This window comes from Labeo rohita, chromosome 4 (assembly GCF_022985175.1).
Source record: "Labeo rohita strain BAU-BD-2019 chromosome 4, IGBB_LRoh.1.0, whole genome shotgun sequence".
Lineage (NCBI taxonomy): Eukaryota > Metazoa > Chordata > Actinopteri > Cypriniformes > Cyprinidae > Labeo > Labeo rohita.
In genome coordinates, this window is record NC_066872.1 from 40,273,444 (window position 1) to 40,287,291 (window position 13,848).

At 33.8% G+C, this 13,848-nt stretch overlaps 1 protein-coding gene and 2 long non-coding RNA genes across 4 annotated transcripts in view; 2 read left to right on the top strand and 1 right to left on the bottom strand.

Moving 5' to 3' along the window:
- Window positions 1–59: 59 nt before the first annotated feature.
- On the top strand, window positions 60–2,727 carry LOC127163910 (uncharacterized). Its single transcript, XR_007827554.1, has 3 exons — window positions 60–138; window positions 285–434; window positions 2,667–2,727. It is a non-coding gene; the product is annotated as an uncharacterized LOC127163910 (long non-coding RNA).
- A 767-nt stretch (window positions 2,728–3,494) lies between these two features.
- adipor2 (adiponectin receptor 2) overlaps window positions 3,495–13,848 on the bottom strand; it is a 33,782-nt gene continuing 23,428 nt past the window's right edge. For both annotated transcript variants that reach the window (XM_051107427.1, XM_051107428.1), the window contains exons 3-8: window positions 10,350–10,508; window positions 8,213–8,384; window positions 6,733–6,919; window positions 5,296–5,483; window positions 4,804–4,997; window positions 3,495–4,719 (exon numbers count right to left, since the gene is read on the bottom strand). In XM_051107427.1, coding sequence (XP_050963384.1) covers window positions 4,591–4,719; window positions 4,804–4,997; window positions 5,296–5,483; window positions 6,733–6,919; window positions 8,213–8,384; window positions 10,350–10,508 — 1,029 coding nt within the window. In that variant the 3' untranslated portion in view covers window positions 3,495–4,590. The remainder of the gene's footprint in view (window positions 4,720–4,803; window positions 4,998–5,295; window positions 5,484–6,732; window positions 6,920–8,212; window positions 8,385–10,349; window positions 10,509–13,848) is intronic.
- Window positions 4,904–5,380, top strand: LOC127163911 (uncharacterized). Its single transcript, XR_007827555.1, has 2 exons — window positions 4,904–5,020; window positions 5,197–5,380. It is a non-coding gene; the product is annotated as an uncharacterized LOC127163911 (long non-coding RNA).

A 13,848-nucleotide genomic window follows, 5' to 3' on the forward strand; every position in this document is an offset into this window, starting at 1 on the left:
ATTGTGTACTTAATATTGTCCAATGTTATTATTTATTTCTGTTTATTTCTGTTTTCCCTACAGAAGCGGGATGTGTTTGGACCACACACAGTTTCTGGGACGTGTGGATGGACGTGATGGACATCTCCTCTTGGACAGGTAAGGCTTTTGTTTGTATTTTGTTGTTGTAGGTTACCATCGTTTTCTTTTTGTGGGGGCCACCCCTCTAGAAAGCAAATGATGGTAACCTAAATGGGTGGGGAAGGGACGGTGGTTCAAATTTTTATACAGCTAATTTTTTTCAGTGTGAAAAGCAGCATAACCCCTGCTGGACATCGTGCCGGGGCTCGGGGGGGGACCCGAATCATCCCCGTCCCTTCATTCACACAACACTCACAGCGATCTGGCTGGAATCGAACCAACAACCTCTGAACCATGAGGCAGCGCTCTTACCGGTGAGCTACAGATCACTTGTCTCAATTTGTACTGGAACTTATATTTCACTACTCAGCTGAATGTGATTTTACAACAAACTTTAGACACAGAGTGTCTTTACTCACACATATCTTAGTGAGATTGCTGGAATTGAACCAGCAGCCTCTGAACCATGAGGCAGCGCTCTTACCTGTGTGCCACAGTTCTCTTGTTGCGGCATGCGCAGGAACTTATATTTGTCTATTCATCTATATGTGACCTGTGATTTTACAATAAACCAGTTAAAGCTCTAACGGAGTCTCTCTGTGTGTGGTGGGGTTTGAACCCATGTCTCTATCACAGCTGTATCCACCAATACACGTGTTTAACCACTAACCCATCGTAGCTTTCACATTTAGGTTTGTGTTTGTGGCACTTTTGTTGTATATAATGGCTTTTATGTGAAGAAAAACTTTAAGGAGTGTGGGATTTGAACTCAGGACTCCAAAATTAAGATGCGAAGATTTATCTTCTGCGCCACTGAGTCTGTTGAATTTTTGGTTGTTTTGGATGGGGTGTTATTGAGATCTTAGTTTTGCATGATTAAAAATTTTTTTTTTTTCTTCTAGCATTTGTGAGGTTTGAACTCAGGACTCTTAAATCAAGATGCAAAGATTTATCTTCTGCGCCACTGAGTCTGTTGGATTTTTGGGTGTTTTGGATGGGGTGTTATTGAGATCTTAGTTTTGTATGATGAAAAATTTTTAGCATTTGTGGGGTTTGAACTCAGGACTCTAAAATTAAGACACAAAGATTTATCTTCTGCACCACTGAGTCCACTGGGTTTTTGGCTGTTTTGGATGGGGTGTTATTGAGATTTTAGTTTTGTATGATGAAAAATGTTTAGCATTTGTGAGGTTTGAACTCAGGACTCTAAAATCAAGATGCAAAGATTTATCTTCTGCGCCACTGAGTCTGTTGGATTTTTGGGTGTTTTGGATGGGGTGTTATTGAGATTTGAGTTTTGTATGATTAAAAATGTATTAGCATTTGTGAGGTTTGAACTCAGGACTCTAAAATCAAGATGCAAAGATTTATCTTCTGCGCCACTGAGTCTGTTGGATTTTTGGGTGTTTTGGATGGGGTGTTATTGAGATTTGAGTTTTGTATGATTAAAAATTTTTAGCATTTGTGAGGTTTGAACTCTAGAACATCTAAACTTAAGATACAAAGATTTATCTTCTGCGCCAGCTGAGTCTGAGGGTTTTTGGATGGGGTGTTATTGCTTGTATTTTGATGAAATATTTTAACAACTGTGGGATTTGAACTGGATACTCCAGGATTAAGATGCATAGTTTTAGCTTCTGTGCCTGTGGATTTTTTTGGGCATTTTGGATGGGGTGTTAGTGAGATCTTAGTTTTGTATGATGAGAAATTTCAGTAACTGTGGGATTTGAACTTGGGACTCCAAGATGAAGATGTGGTGTTTTATCTTCTGTGCCATTGAGTCTGTGGACTTTATTGAGAGCTTTGTTTTATATGATAAAAATATGTTTGTAACTTTAGGATTTAAACTCAGGACTCCAAGATTAAGATGCAAAGATTTATCTTTTGCCCCACTGAGTCTGTGGGTTTCTTGGGTGTTTTGGATGGGGTGTTATTGAGATCTTAGTTTTGTACGATGAGAAATTTCAGCAACTATGCGATTTGAACTTGGGACTCCAAGATGAAGATGTGGTGTTTTATCTTCTGTGCCATTGAGTCTGTGGACTTTATTGAGAGCTTTGTTTTATATGATAAAAATATGTTTGTAACTTTAGGATTTAAACTCAGGACTCCAAGATTAAGATGCAAGGATTTATCTTCTGTGCCACTGAGTCTGTGGACTTTTTGGGTCTTTTGGATGGGGTGTTATTTAGAGCTTTGTTTTATATGATAAAAAAATGATTGTAACTGTGAGATTTAAATTTAGGACTTTAAGTTTGAAAGGTAAAGATTTATCCTCTGCACCACTGAGTCTGTGAAATCCGAAGCGATTTTGGAAAGGGGGTTAAACAATTTATTAACAAACCACAAAGTCTCAGATGTCAGTCAGAACCAAACATACAATCATTAACGAGAAATCCTTACAGTAAACCAAATATTGAAACATTTCATGTATTAAATCAAATCCGAATCGTTCCTCCAAAAACATATGCTTTATGACAAAAACAAAAGATTTCTCTCTGTGCAACTTTTTTATTCATTAATGCAGATGCACTTGATATCCACAGGCACATAGTGCTGAATCTTCTTGGCTCCATTGGGTGTTGGGCGTCCCACTGGTCTACAGGTGAGTTTTGGCTCTTAACATCTGTACTAATAGGATAACAGAACACATGGCATCTGGCATTCCGACTGAGACCAAACGGATTATTTTCCCTGTAATAACACATTCTCTCTATTACCTCTGTTAAACCATGACACAATAATAATAATAATAATTTTATACGAACTATTTATAAATTCATTTTTGCACAAAACTATATAAAAACATTCAAATGGCTAACTGCCTAGGCTAGAAGGTGAGTAAATTTAATCAACAAAATGAGTTAATAGCATGTGACTACTTTAAAAGTGATGTATCAGTTATTTTAAAGCTGCAGACCATAACTTTTTCTGTTAAAAATGTTCAAAATAGATATAAGCGTATACATCATGAATCTGTTTTTGTGATGTTATTTATATTCATGAGAATAGTGATCTTTAATACTAATGATAGAGCTTATAGTGAAACAATGTAGAACTAATATCTGCTTCATGCAAGTTACTTATTTAATACCAGGCATTCGTTTTATAGGTTGTGTAAAAGTGATGTGGGTAAAGCATAACCACTTATTAGTAGGACATTTCCAGGTGTATCAATTTTCTGCCAGGTTTCTTTGAGCCAATCACATGAGCTGAAATTGTCACATGACTAATTAATTAATCAGGCAACAGGAATTGTAAAAACGACTACACTTATTGGCAGTTTTGAACTAGGAAAACGTCTATTGTGATTTAAGTGTTGCAACCAGTTTAACACAGTAGCAATTAAAGAAAAACAAACCACAACTGTCATGAAAGTTTAATTTTTTTAATTTATTTTAAAATTAAAATAAATATCAATGCATGTAAAAATCTCTGAGAAAACAAACATTGCTCGTTTAAATGTGGAATATTACAGCTTGTTGTAATTTTTCCATGAAAACTCTTTTAATAAATTATATCACGTACAGATGGTGAACACAGAACATTACACAACAAATGCATCCTTGCACTGCTCAAGTATGATTTTGTGTACTTTGCAACAGCGAGTCTTTCATCGATTCTTTTTTCTTTTTTTTTCCAAACCAGGTTGAGTCAACATTCACAAGATGAATAAAACGAGAACAGAGCGAAAGAGAGAAATTATCAGAAGATGGAGAAACCGGCCTTCTGTGTCGAAGGAAACAGCACCGACAGCGATATGAAGGCCTGCGGAGTACGTGAGTGCTGAATCCTGACGGCTCCATCGTGTGCAGGGCGTCCCACTGGCCTACAGGTGCGTTTTTAGCTCTTAACATCTGTGCTTAGGATAACAGAACACCTAGGCGTCTGACTGGCTGCTTCTGACTTCCACTGGAATAGCACGTTCTCTCTTTTACCTCCATTAAACAATATAATGATATAATGATGTATTTTTTTTTAAAAAACATTTTAGAACTTTGTTTTCGTACAAATCTATATAACCCAAATTTTAGAAATCTTATTTACATGAAAAAGTTTAAAACGGCTAACTGCCCACCCCAAGAAACGGTCACACATTTGCAATTTTTTTTTGTGTTTGTTTTTGAGCTTTTTCTTGTACAAAGAAAAAACAGCAATAGACCATCAAACAGCAATAGACCAAGCCAAAAAGCTCCTCTTTCTTAATGTATGATCTTAGGAAACACAAATTGCCATCCTCAACCTGTGTCCACCTTATCCCATGATGCATTTTATTCAAGGGGGCAAAACAGAGAACAAACCGAAAACAAAAAATAATAAGAAAAATAATAAAGGTGGGTAACTTTGTCGTTCAGTGCTGTCCTCTTAGATTTACCCCTCATGGGCAGGAGGAACACTTGTTGGCGGCAAAGGTAAGAGGAACTTCGTCTCCCTCTAGTGGTGCGTTTCAGGCACCGCCGGATACGAGGCTCACGAGCCACCCTCCTCCGCACAGCCTCCGCCGGCCGTGTAACGAAACTCCTGCAGGTTGGACACGCCATGGAAGTGCACAAAAGCGCCTGCCACCACCAGGATATGGAACAGCTGATGGGAGTGGAACTGCAAAATAATAAGGTACGGATTAGATTTGTAATAAGACACTAGTTTGGATTGTTAACGTGATTTTTCAGGACATCGACTCACCCAGATGTCACACTTGCCGGGGAAGAATCTCTCTGGGATGCGTGCGGCGTACAGGCAGGCTCCAGTGATGTACAGGACGGCCATGAGGAACAGCCAGCCCATTTGACCTATGGTGGTGGCCTTCAGGAAGCCCTCTGCAATCATAAAGTGCAGCGTTGGGACAACTCCACTGAGGCCCAGACCTACAAACACACCTGAGACACAGAAGACAAGACAGGTATTCATTTAACTTGTACATTCTAGTATTAGACATTTTTAGAACTCAAAAATGAAGGGATAGTTCACCTAAAAATGAAAATTCTGTCATTAATTACTCTGTCAGTTGTGTTGCTGTCTATGCAGGGTCAGAAAACTTTCATCAAAAATATCTTATTTTGTGTTTTGAACATGAAGGAAGGTCATACAGGTTTGGAATGACATGAGGGTGAGTAATTAATGATCATTTGAACTCCCGTTAAACACTAAAGTGGACAGAGCTAGACAGTGTCTTACCAGCCCTGACTCCACGATACTGTGGCGTGGCGAAGAAGTCACACTGTGAGACGGTGATGGCAGCGACCCCCAGGATACACACCACTATCAGGTATATGAAACAGGGCTGAGGGGAGCAGTAGAAGGAGTAATACAGCCACGGTACAAAACTGCCCATGATCAGGAACGCAATGCCCGAATAGTCTAACCTGTGATAGGAATGAAAGAGAAAAAAATTAATTTTATATATATAGTTTTTTTTTTATATACTCAAATTAAAATAAATTTAAAAAAAATATATATTTTTACTTCAACTTTTGTTAAAAATAATATAATTTTACAGAATTAATCTGTGATAGGAAAGAACAAGAAAAAGGAGTTTAAGAAAATAATCTTAAATAATTTAATGATTTTAAAAATTATTTTAAATATACTAAAATTAAATAGTTTAATTATTTAAATTAAAAATTAAAATTAATAATTTTAACAATTAAACATTTTTAAATAGATTAAACAGAGCAATTTAAAGACATTTTAAAAAGGTTTATAAACATTGACTTTAAGGTTTGTTAAAAGTAATAGAATTATCTTGTATGAAAGAACAAGAGAAAGGAGGTTAAGAGATAAATATTAATTAAATAATTTAGTAATTTTTAAAATAATTTTAAATATACTAAAATTAAATAATTAAATTTAAATGAAAAAGTAATACTTTAAATAATAACATTTAACAATTCAACTTTTAAATATATTAAACTTAAAGAGCAACTTAAAGACATTTAAAAAAAAATTTATTAACTTCCTTGACTAACTTTAGTGAAAAACAGTTATTTTCCAGAATTAATTTGTGATGGGAAAGAATAAGAGAAAGGAGGTTAAGAGAAAAATATTAATTAAATAATTTACTATTTTTGCTTTAATAGTTTAATAGTTTATTAAATAATAAACTATTTCTGCTATCCACCTGATTGTTCTCATAAATGCAGCCATTTGTAAATTTAATGCGTCTGGCTTTCCGGTCTCGTCTGTTTCCAGTTGTTTTTAGCTGTACAAAACAGCTGTTTTGCTGCTTGGTATTGCAAATTGGTGTGTCTTACTATATTATTTTAATGTATTATCTTCATTATGAACACACTGGTTTGTAGTGCAAAATGTTTTAGTGTTTACTGCATTTTGTTGTTCTTCTATTTACTTCCTTATAGCGCTAATGAACCGGAAGCCCAACACATTACCAGAAAACAGCTTACTTCCACATTGGAAAAAAAAGGGGGATGAACCAGCGTGTATAATTTGTCATAATAAAATTATGATAAATCCACTAAAATAATATGAGACATACCAGTTAGCAATATCAAGCAGCATAACCCGTTTTGTACAGTTAAAATTACCTCTAAGCCCTGCACATTCAAGTTACAAATGGCCATAGCACTATATACAGTGAGCGTTGCAGGTGCTTACTTTGAGAAAACGCGGGACACCCCCTCCGAATGGCAGTAGACTGTGTGAAAGAGCCAGGAGAAGGACAGGCAGAGAATGGCTCCCAGGAAGAACGCGCCGATGACAATCTTCTCCTGGAATGGGGCCACGAACGACATATTGGGCCTGAACATGTACACAATGCCCAGACAGAGAAAGAACAGGCAGCCTGTAGACACATGGGAAACACTGGTTACATGTATGTGTGTGCTACAGATGCATCTCAATAACCTCATAAATGCTAATCATCATTTAAGGCAGAGTTATACAGAGGCCAGCTTCCATCTACAGGTCAATGCAATAAATCAATAAATGTACAAAGAGTAAAATCGAATTCAGAGTGAACTCAAAGCACATCAGAAAGCTAGCGGTTAATAGTAGACCAACATCAAACATCTGCTTTGTCTATTATGGCTCAGTCACACCACGAGTCCAAAGGTGGAGAAGATCAATAGCTGCACATTAGCCTCTCCTCACAATCAATACCATTACCTACATGCACAGTCTATTATGTGTAGCATGACCTTACACCATCCCCTATATTCATGTTATGTGAAGAACGATCACATTTCTCCACTAGGTGGCAGTACAGCACGCAGAAATGTTTTTGTTTTAATGTAATTATTGAAATGTTTTACATATATTTTTATTAACATAAATTATATATATTAAGGCTGTCAAATAAAATATGTTTGAGTTTGCCTAATATATGTGTGTGCTGTGTAATTATTTTGTATATATAAATACAAATGTATATATGTAAGAAATTTTCCATGTATATTTATAATTTTATATAATATTTTATTACAAATGTGCATAAATAACATTTCTCTTAAATATATACATTATATATATATATATATATAAATATTAAATTTTATATATTAAATATAAAATGTACTTTTTTATACATATTAAATATATGTATATTAAATAAATATTAATTATATATATTAAATAGAAAATAAATCAATTTTTACACATTAAATAATAAATACATAAATAATACATTTACATTTTAGATGTATACATCAGAAATTTAAATTTTATATATTAAATAAATAGAAATTGTTTCTACAAATATAAAATAATAAATATTACTTTTATATATATTAAATACTAAATGCAAAATATATTTATATTTTAGATATACATTAAAATTGTATATATATTAAGTTAAAACAAAACATTTTTATACATATTAAATAATAAATATTAATTTTATATATCTTAAATAAATATAAAATAACATTGAAATTTTATATTTATATATTTACTTATATATAACCATTTAAACTTTATATATATTAAACAATAAATTTAAAATAAATTTACATTTTTTTTTATACATGTACATTAAATTATATATATAAATTCTCTATAAAATAGCTTTTATTTTATTTTTCCATTTAATGACAAATAAATTGCAATGCTTATTAGTGTGTAGGTTTGTTTGCCATACCCAGTAGATGTGTCCAAATGTTGCCCGTCTCTGTATGGATTCTGAAGATGCTCCTAAAACATGCTCTAAAGGAGGGCATGGGCGGCCGGTGCCCATGCAGCAGGAAATCATTATCCTTCAGCCAATCAGGGAGGACGTCGTGTGGAATAACACGCCATCTGCCCTCCCACATCTAAGACACAAAATTAAAAACATCACTAAGATCTCAAAAGCAACCCTGCAGTTTTGAAAAGATGACATATCTGGCTACTCTTTGACATATCATTACACCAAGCTTGGGTCAGCATTACTAGCTGACATGAGTAAAGCCCTCTCATTTGACTTCAGAAAGTAATTACACGGTCCATCCGTGTATGTAAGAGAGGCTGAGCAAGAGATAAGTATTACAGTAATTATGAGTTAAGGCACAGGCAAAAATTACACATACAGAGAGCCAGAAATAATTCTAAGGCTCAAAACATGTGCTACAGAAGCATGTTAGCCTTGATCAAAAATCCAGAAAAACACATATTGTCAAATATTATTAGTGTTTTAAAATCATGTTTTTCTATTTTAATCCTGTGACGCAAAGCTAAATGTTCAGTCTTCACTGTCACATGATCCTTCAGAAATCATTCGATGCTGATTTGTTACTTTTACTATCAATGTTGGAAACAGTTGTGCTGCTTAATACTTGTTTTGCAACCTGTGATTCTCATTTCAGGATTCTTTGATAAATAAAAAGTTAAAAAGAACAGCATTTCTTTAACAATATAAGTCTTTGCTATCACACTTTTATTACTTTAAAACATCCTTGGTGAATAAAAGTAGTAATTTCTTTAAAAATAAAAATTTACTGACCACATACTTTTAAACTGTAGTTCATTACAAAAGATTTCTATTTTACATAAATGCTGTTCTTATAAATGTTTTATTTATTCAAGAATCCTAAAAAAAGTATCACAGGTTCCAACAAAGATTAAGCAGCACAACTGTTTTCCACATTTATAATAAATCAGCATATTAGAATGATTTCTGAAGAATCATGTGACACTGAAGACTGAAGTAATGATGCTGAAAGTTCAGCATTGCATAACAGGAATAAATTATATTTCAAAATATATTCAATAGAAAGCAGTTCTTTTACATTAAAATATTATTTCACAATATTACAGTTTTTTCTGGATTTTTGAACAAATAAATGCAGCCTTGATGAGCATAAGAAAAAAAAAACATTTAAAATCTTAGATTCCAAACTTTTGAACAGCAGTGTATATATGTGGATTTTTTTATTTTGTGTGGTTCTCTTAAAACTAGGTTGCCTGGTTTCTCTTTACCAGCTGTGGTAACACTGCTGAGAAGCAGCTTTGCAGTTTCTTAGTAGCGTGCTGCCAAATCAGGCTGACGAAAACCACTCCTGTGCAATCATGCCAGTCACAGGCGTGACCACAGGATTACACCTATAAGTACAGCACACGCAGTGACAACAGCCGAGGGCAAAGAGTCTATGAACATGTATCTGCTGAGTGAACCGCTCCGAGCTCTGTGTGCATCAGAACGTACTTTTAAAAAAAAAAAAAAACAACAACAAATGAAAGTAGGTCAGTTAGTTTGATTGACTCAACCCCATGACATGCCCTTCGTTTGTCTGTCAGGATGTGGTTTTAAAGTCTTCCTCGATGTGTTCCTTTCAAAACTCTGTACCTGAATGGCACTGATTGGATCTTGTACTGTGTTTGCTCTGTGACACACCGAGCTCTGGCTTCTTCCCCAGGGGGAGAGCAGAGAGGAAGGAAAGAGCCTTTAAAGCAGAAGGGGCTCGGAAAGCAAACTAAACTGGAGCCGGTTAACAGGGCTCAGCATTGGAGCACATGCTACAAAGAACGCCTTTCAGTTCCTGTTCCTCTGCATATGGCAGACTCTCAATACAAGATTGAAATGAGAGGTTGCCGGAGCCGGGAGATGGGCGTCTGGTTTGGCAGGGATGTTGGCGGGCTCGTACAAAGGCAGCTGTGAGCACTCAGCTCGAGTCAGGTGTGCTGATGTCATGTGTTTAATCTGACCGTATGACCCTTAACATATAAACTCAATGATAATGCACATCTGTGTTTACGAAGTGCGACCCGGGTCTCAGCTGTGAAACCAAAGAGAGTCTGACCTTGTGCACGAACTCCTCCATCCTCTCCATGGCGTGATGCGCCTGTAGCAGAAGGCCTTCGTCGGAGCTCTTATCCTCTTCTTCCTCTTCGTCATCTTCCTCTTCTCTTTCTGTCGTTTCCTCCTCCTTTTCGTGTACCACCCTCCTCGTAAAGAGACACTGAAAACACACAGAAACACGAAAAAGTCAGGTTTCAGTGTCACCACGGTCATCACAGTGAATATACAGTTCAAAATCTAAGTATTTTGTAAAATGTATTTATATCTAATTGTGTTTTTGCATGCATACATATATAACACACACACACACACACATACATTATGTGTATATATATATATATATATATATATATATATATATATATATATATATATATATATATATATATATATACACACACATATATATACACATATATATATACAGACATATATATATATATATATTTTTTTTTTTTTTTTTCCTCAGGATTCTTTGATGGAGAAGATCCAAAGATCAGCATCTATCTGAAGAAATAAGCTTCTGTGACATACACTATACCAGTGTCTCAAAATCTTAGAGTCAGTTGTTTTTTTTTTTTTTTTACTTTTTTTCATAAAAATCAATCATTTTATTTAGCAAGGATGCTTTAAATTGATCAAAAGTGACATTTATAATGTTACAAAAGATTTCTTTTTGAATTAAATGCTGTTCTTCTGAGCAGCAAATAAGAATCTTAGAATGATTTCTGAAGGATCATGTGACTGGAGTAATGATGCTAAAAATTCAGCTTTGAAATCACAGGAATAAATTACATTTTAAAATACATTCAAATAGAAAACAGTTATTTAAAATAGTAAAAATATTTCAAAATTGTACTGTTTTTGCTCTACATTGGATCGAATAAATGCAAGCCTGGTGAGCAAAAGAGACTTCTTTAAAAACATTAAAAATCTTACTGTTCAAAAACTTTTGACTTGTAGCGTATACAGTTTGTAAAATATACTATATATACATAATATATCTATTTTTTGTAAATGTATATCTAATTGTGTTCGCATAAATATAGAGAGAATTTAGTTTGTGGAATATGTAAGAAATGCACTATATATACAACAAAACAGGTTTATATATTTATTACATTTTACTAAAAAAAAAAAAAAGTTTAGAGTTTAGATAGATGCCTATAAATATTACACAAAAATATTTTAAATTAATGTAGGTCAACCCACTGGTGCCCAGTCAGCCATCCTGACTCAAACACCCAGTCAAGCGGGACATCACAAACTCAGACCCCATATAAAAGGTCATTCAGATACTCTCTCTAATACACACACACACAAGCACACACTCAATTTAATTAATACTGCATTGATTGGTATGACCTTGCTTATGGCATGTTCTCAGCGCTTTGTGTGTTGGAAGCAAAGCCCTGCTGACTCGCTCCAATTTATCTCTTTGCGCACAGCGTGTGCTTATACCAACAATCAGCTGTGTGTGTGGGGGGGCATAAAGCTCGTCCCCCAAGAGGCTTATATACGCTCATTTATCAAACATATAATGTTCAACACACTAGGGTGCGTGTGCAAACATCACTAACACAAACTATTAACACTAACACACTCTCCCAGGTACTGCCACTGCTCAGATGTATAAACACACACACAGACTGTCCCAAAGCAGCCTGCACTGAATAAATATCAAGCCGGCTTTGCCTTGTAGCAAACTGCTGGACAAACAGATAAGGCAAGGAGAAAGGGTTGCAGTGGGTGAAAGTGTGAGGTGTTGTTTAGTAGCACAGGTTAACAAGCCTCTCTTAAGCAGATCAGACTTGGCCAGTGGGACAATCAGCGTCTCGGTAATCAGCGTTGACATGGCATTAGCGTGGTACTAATTCCCTAGCAGCTTTGAGAGTAGCCTCCTTCTCTTTCCTCAGGCTGATACTGAAAAACACACACACACAGCTGGAGGGTGTCCTCAACAGAATAAGGCATGACTGGAGCAAAGGCATGGACGCAGGTGACCTTGAAGGCCCTGCGGTGGGACATCAGCGCCACTTCCAGTGGACAGCCAGCAGGGGTCCCAGTGCAGTGCGTTCAGTGCTATTTTGACAGTGTAACCACACACACACACACACAGAAGACAAGATTCAACAGCGAATGCATCGAAACCACATTTCTTTTACTCTGTAATTAGGTGCAGTCAGTCAATAAAATCAGAAACAGACGTTTGGGTTCTTGCACCTAGTTTTCGCTTCAGCCCGGCAGCGCTTAAAGGCAGCTCTATAAATAGACATGCTTCAATGGTTTCTAAACTTATTCAGCCTTGAGTTTAGCTATTCAACGTCACCAGATTAGCAGAAAGACGTACTGCATTTTTGCATCAAATAAGGCGATTCTGCACACAAGCCTTCAATGTTCAAACAATCCAAGTAAAATGGACAAACGGATCAAATGCAACATTTTTAAAATAACAATAACAATAATAATAAATATATATATATATATATATATATATATATATATATATATATATCTTAATAAATTTTATATATTTAAATATTTTAAATAAAATATTTTATTAGTAATAATGGCATTATTTTATAATTAAAATAAAAGAATCAATTAAATAAAAAATAATACAATTTTTAATTTAATTCAAAAGTTATGATTAATTAAATATTCATTTTTTCACTTATTTTTTCATCCATTTATGAAAACTGGTGTGTCAAAAGTTATCAGTTTAAAATATAATAATATATTATATTTAGATTTGTAACAAATATATTTTTAATTTTATATATTAAATTAATCATAATAATTAATTAATATTAATATTTAATTTAATATTTTAATTAATATTACCAGCATTAAATTTAATTTAAAGAAATGTAAAATTAATTTATATTTTAATTAAATTAAAAATTATGAATAATAAAATTTTCCCTTTTGCTTATTTTTTTCATCCATTTATGAAACAAAAGTAATCAGTTTGAAATATATGAGTAATATCTTAATACTTGTAAAACAAATATATTTTTTTATTATATATTAAATGAACATGTCAATTAATTATTTTTATATATTGAAATTTTAAATAAAAAATGTTTTTAGTAATAATAATAGCACTGTTTTATAATAAAAACAAACAATTATTAGCATTTTACTATCATTTTAATTAAAAAGCCATTTAAAGCTTAATTTAATTAAAAATTATGATTAATAAAATATTCACCTTCACTTATTTTTTTAACCATTTATGAAAACTGGTGTGGCAAAAGTCAACAGTTTAAATAAGTTTAGTCTAAATAAATAAATACAAATTATTAAAATTAATTGACAAAAAAAAAAAAAAAAAACTGTATTTTAGTATAACATAAAATTATATTTTTACTATAATATGAATCTGTATTTTACTATAATATAAATCTATGCTGGCAGATAATTAAGCCAGGCAAAAATCATTTATCTAATAATTTAAATAAAGTTTTAATACATAGGATTACAGGTTTAGAAAACAG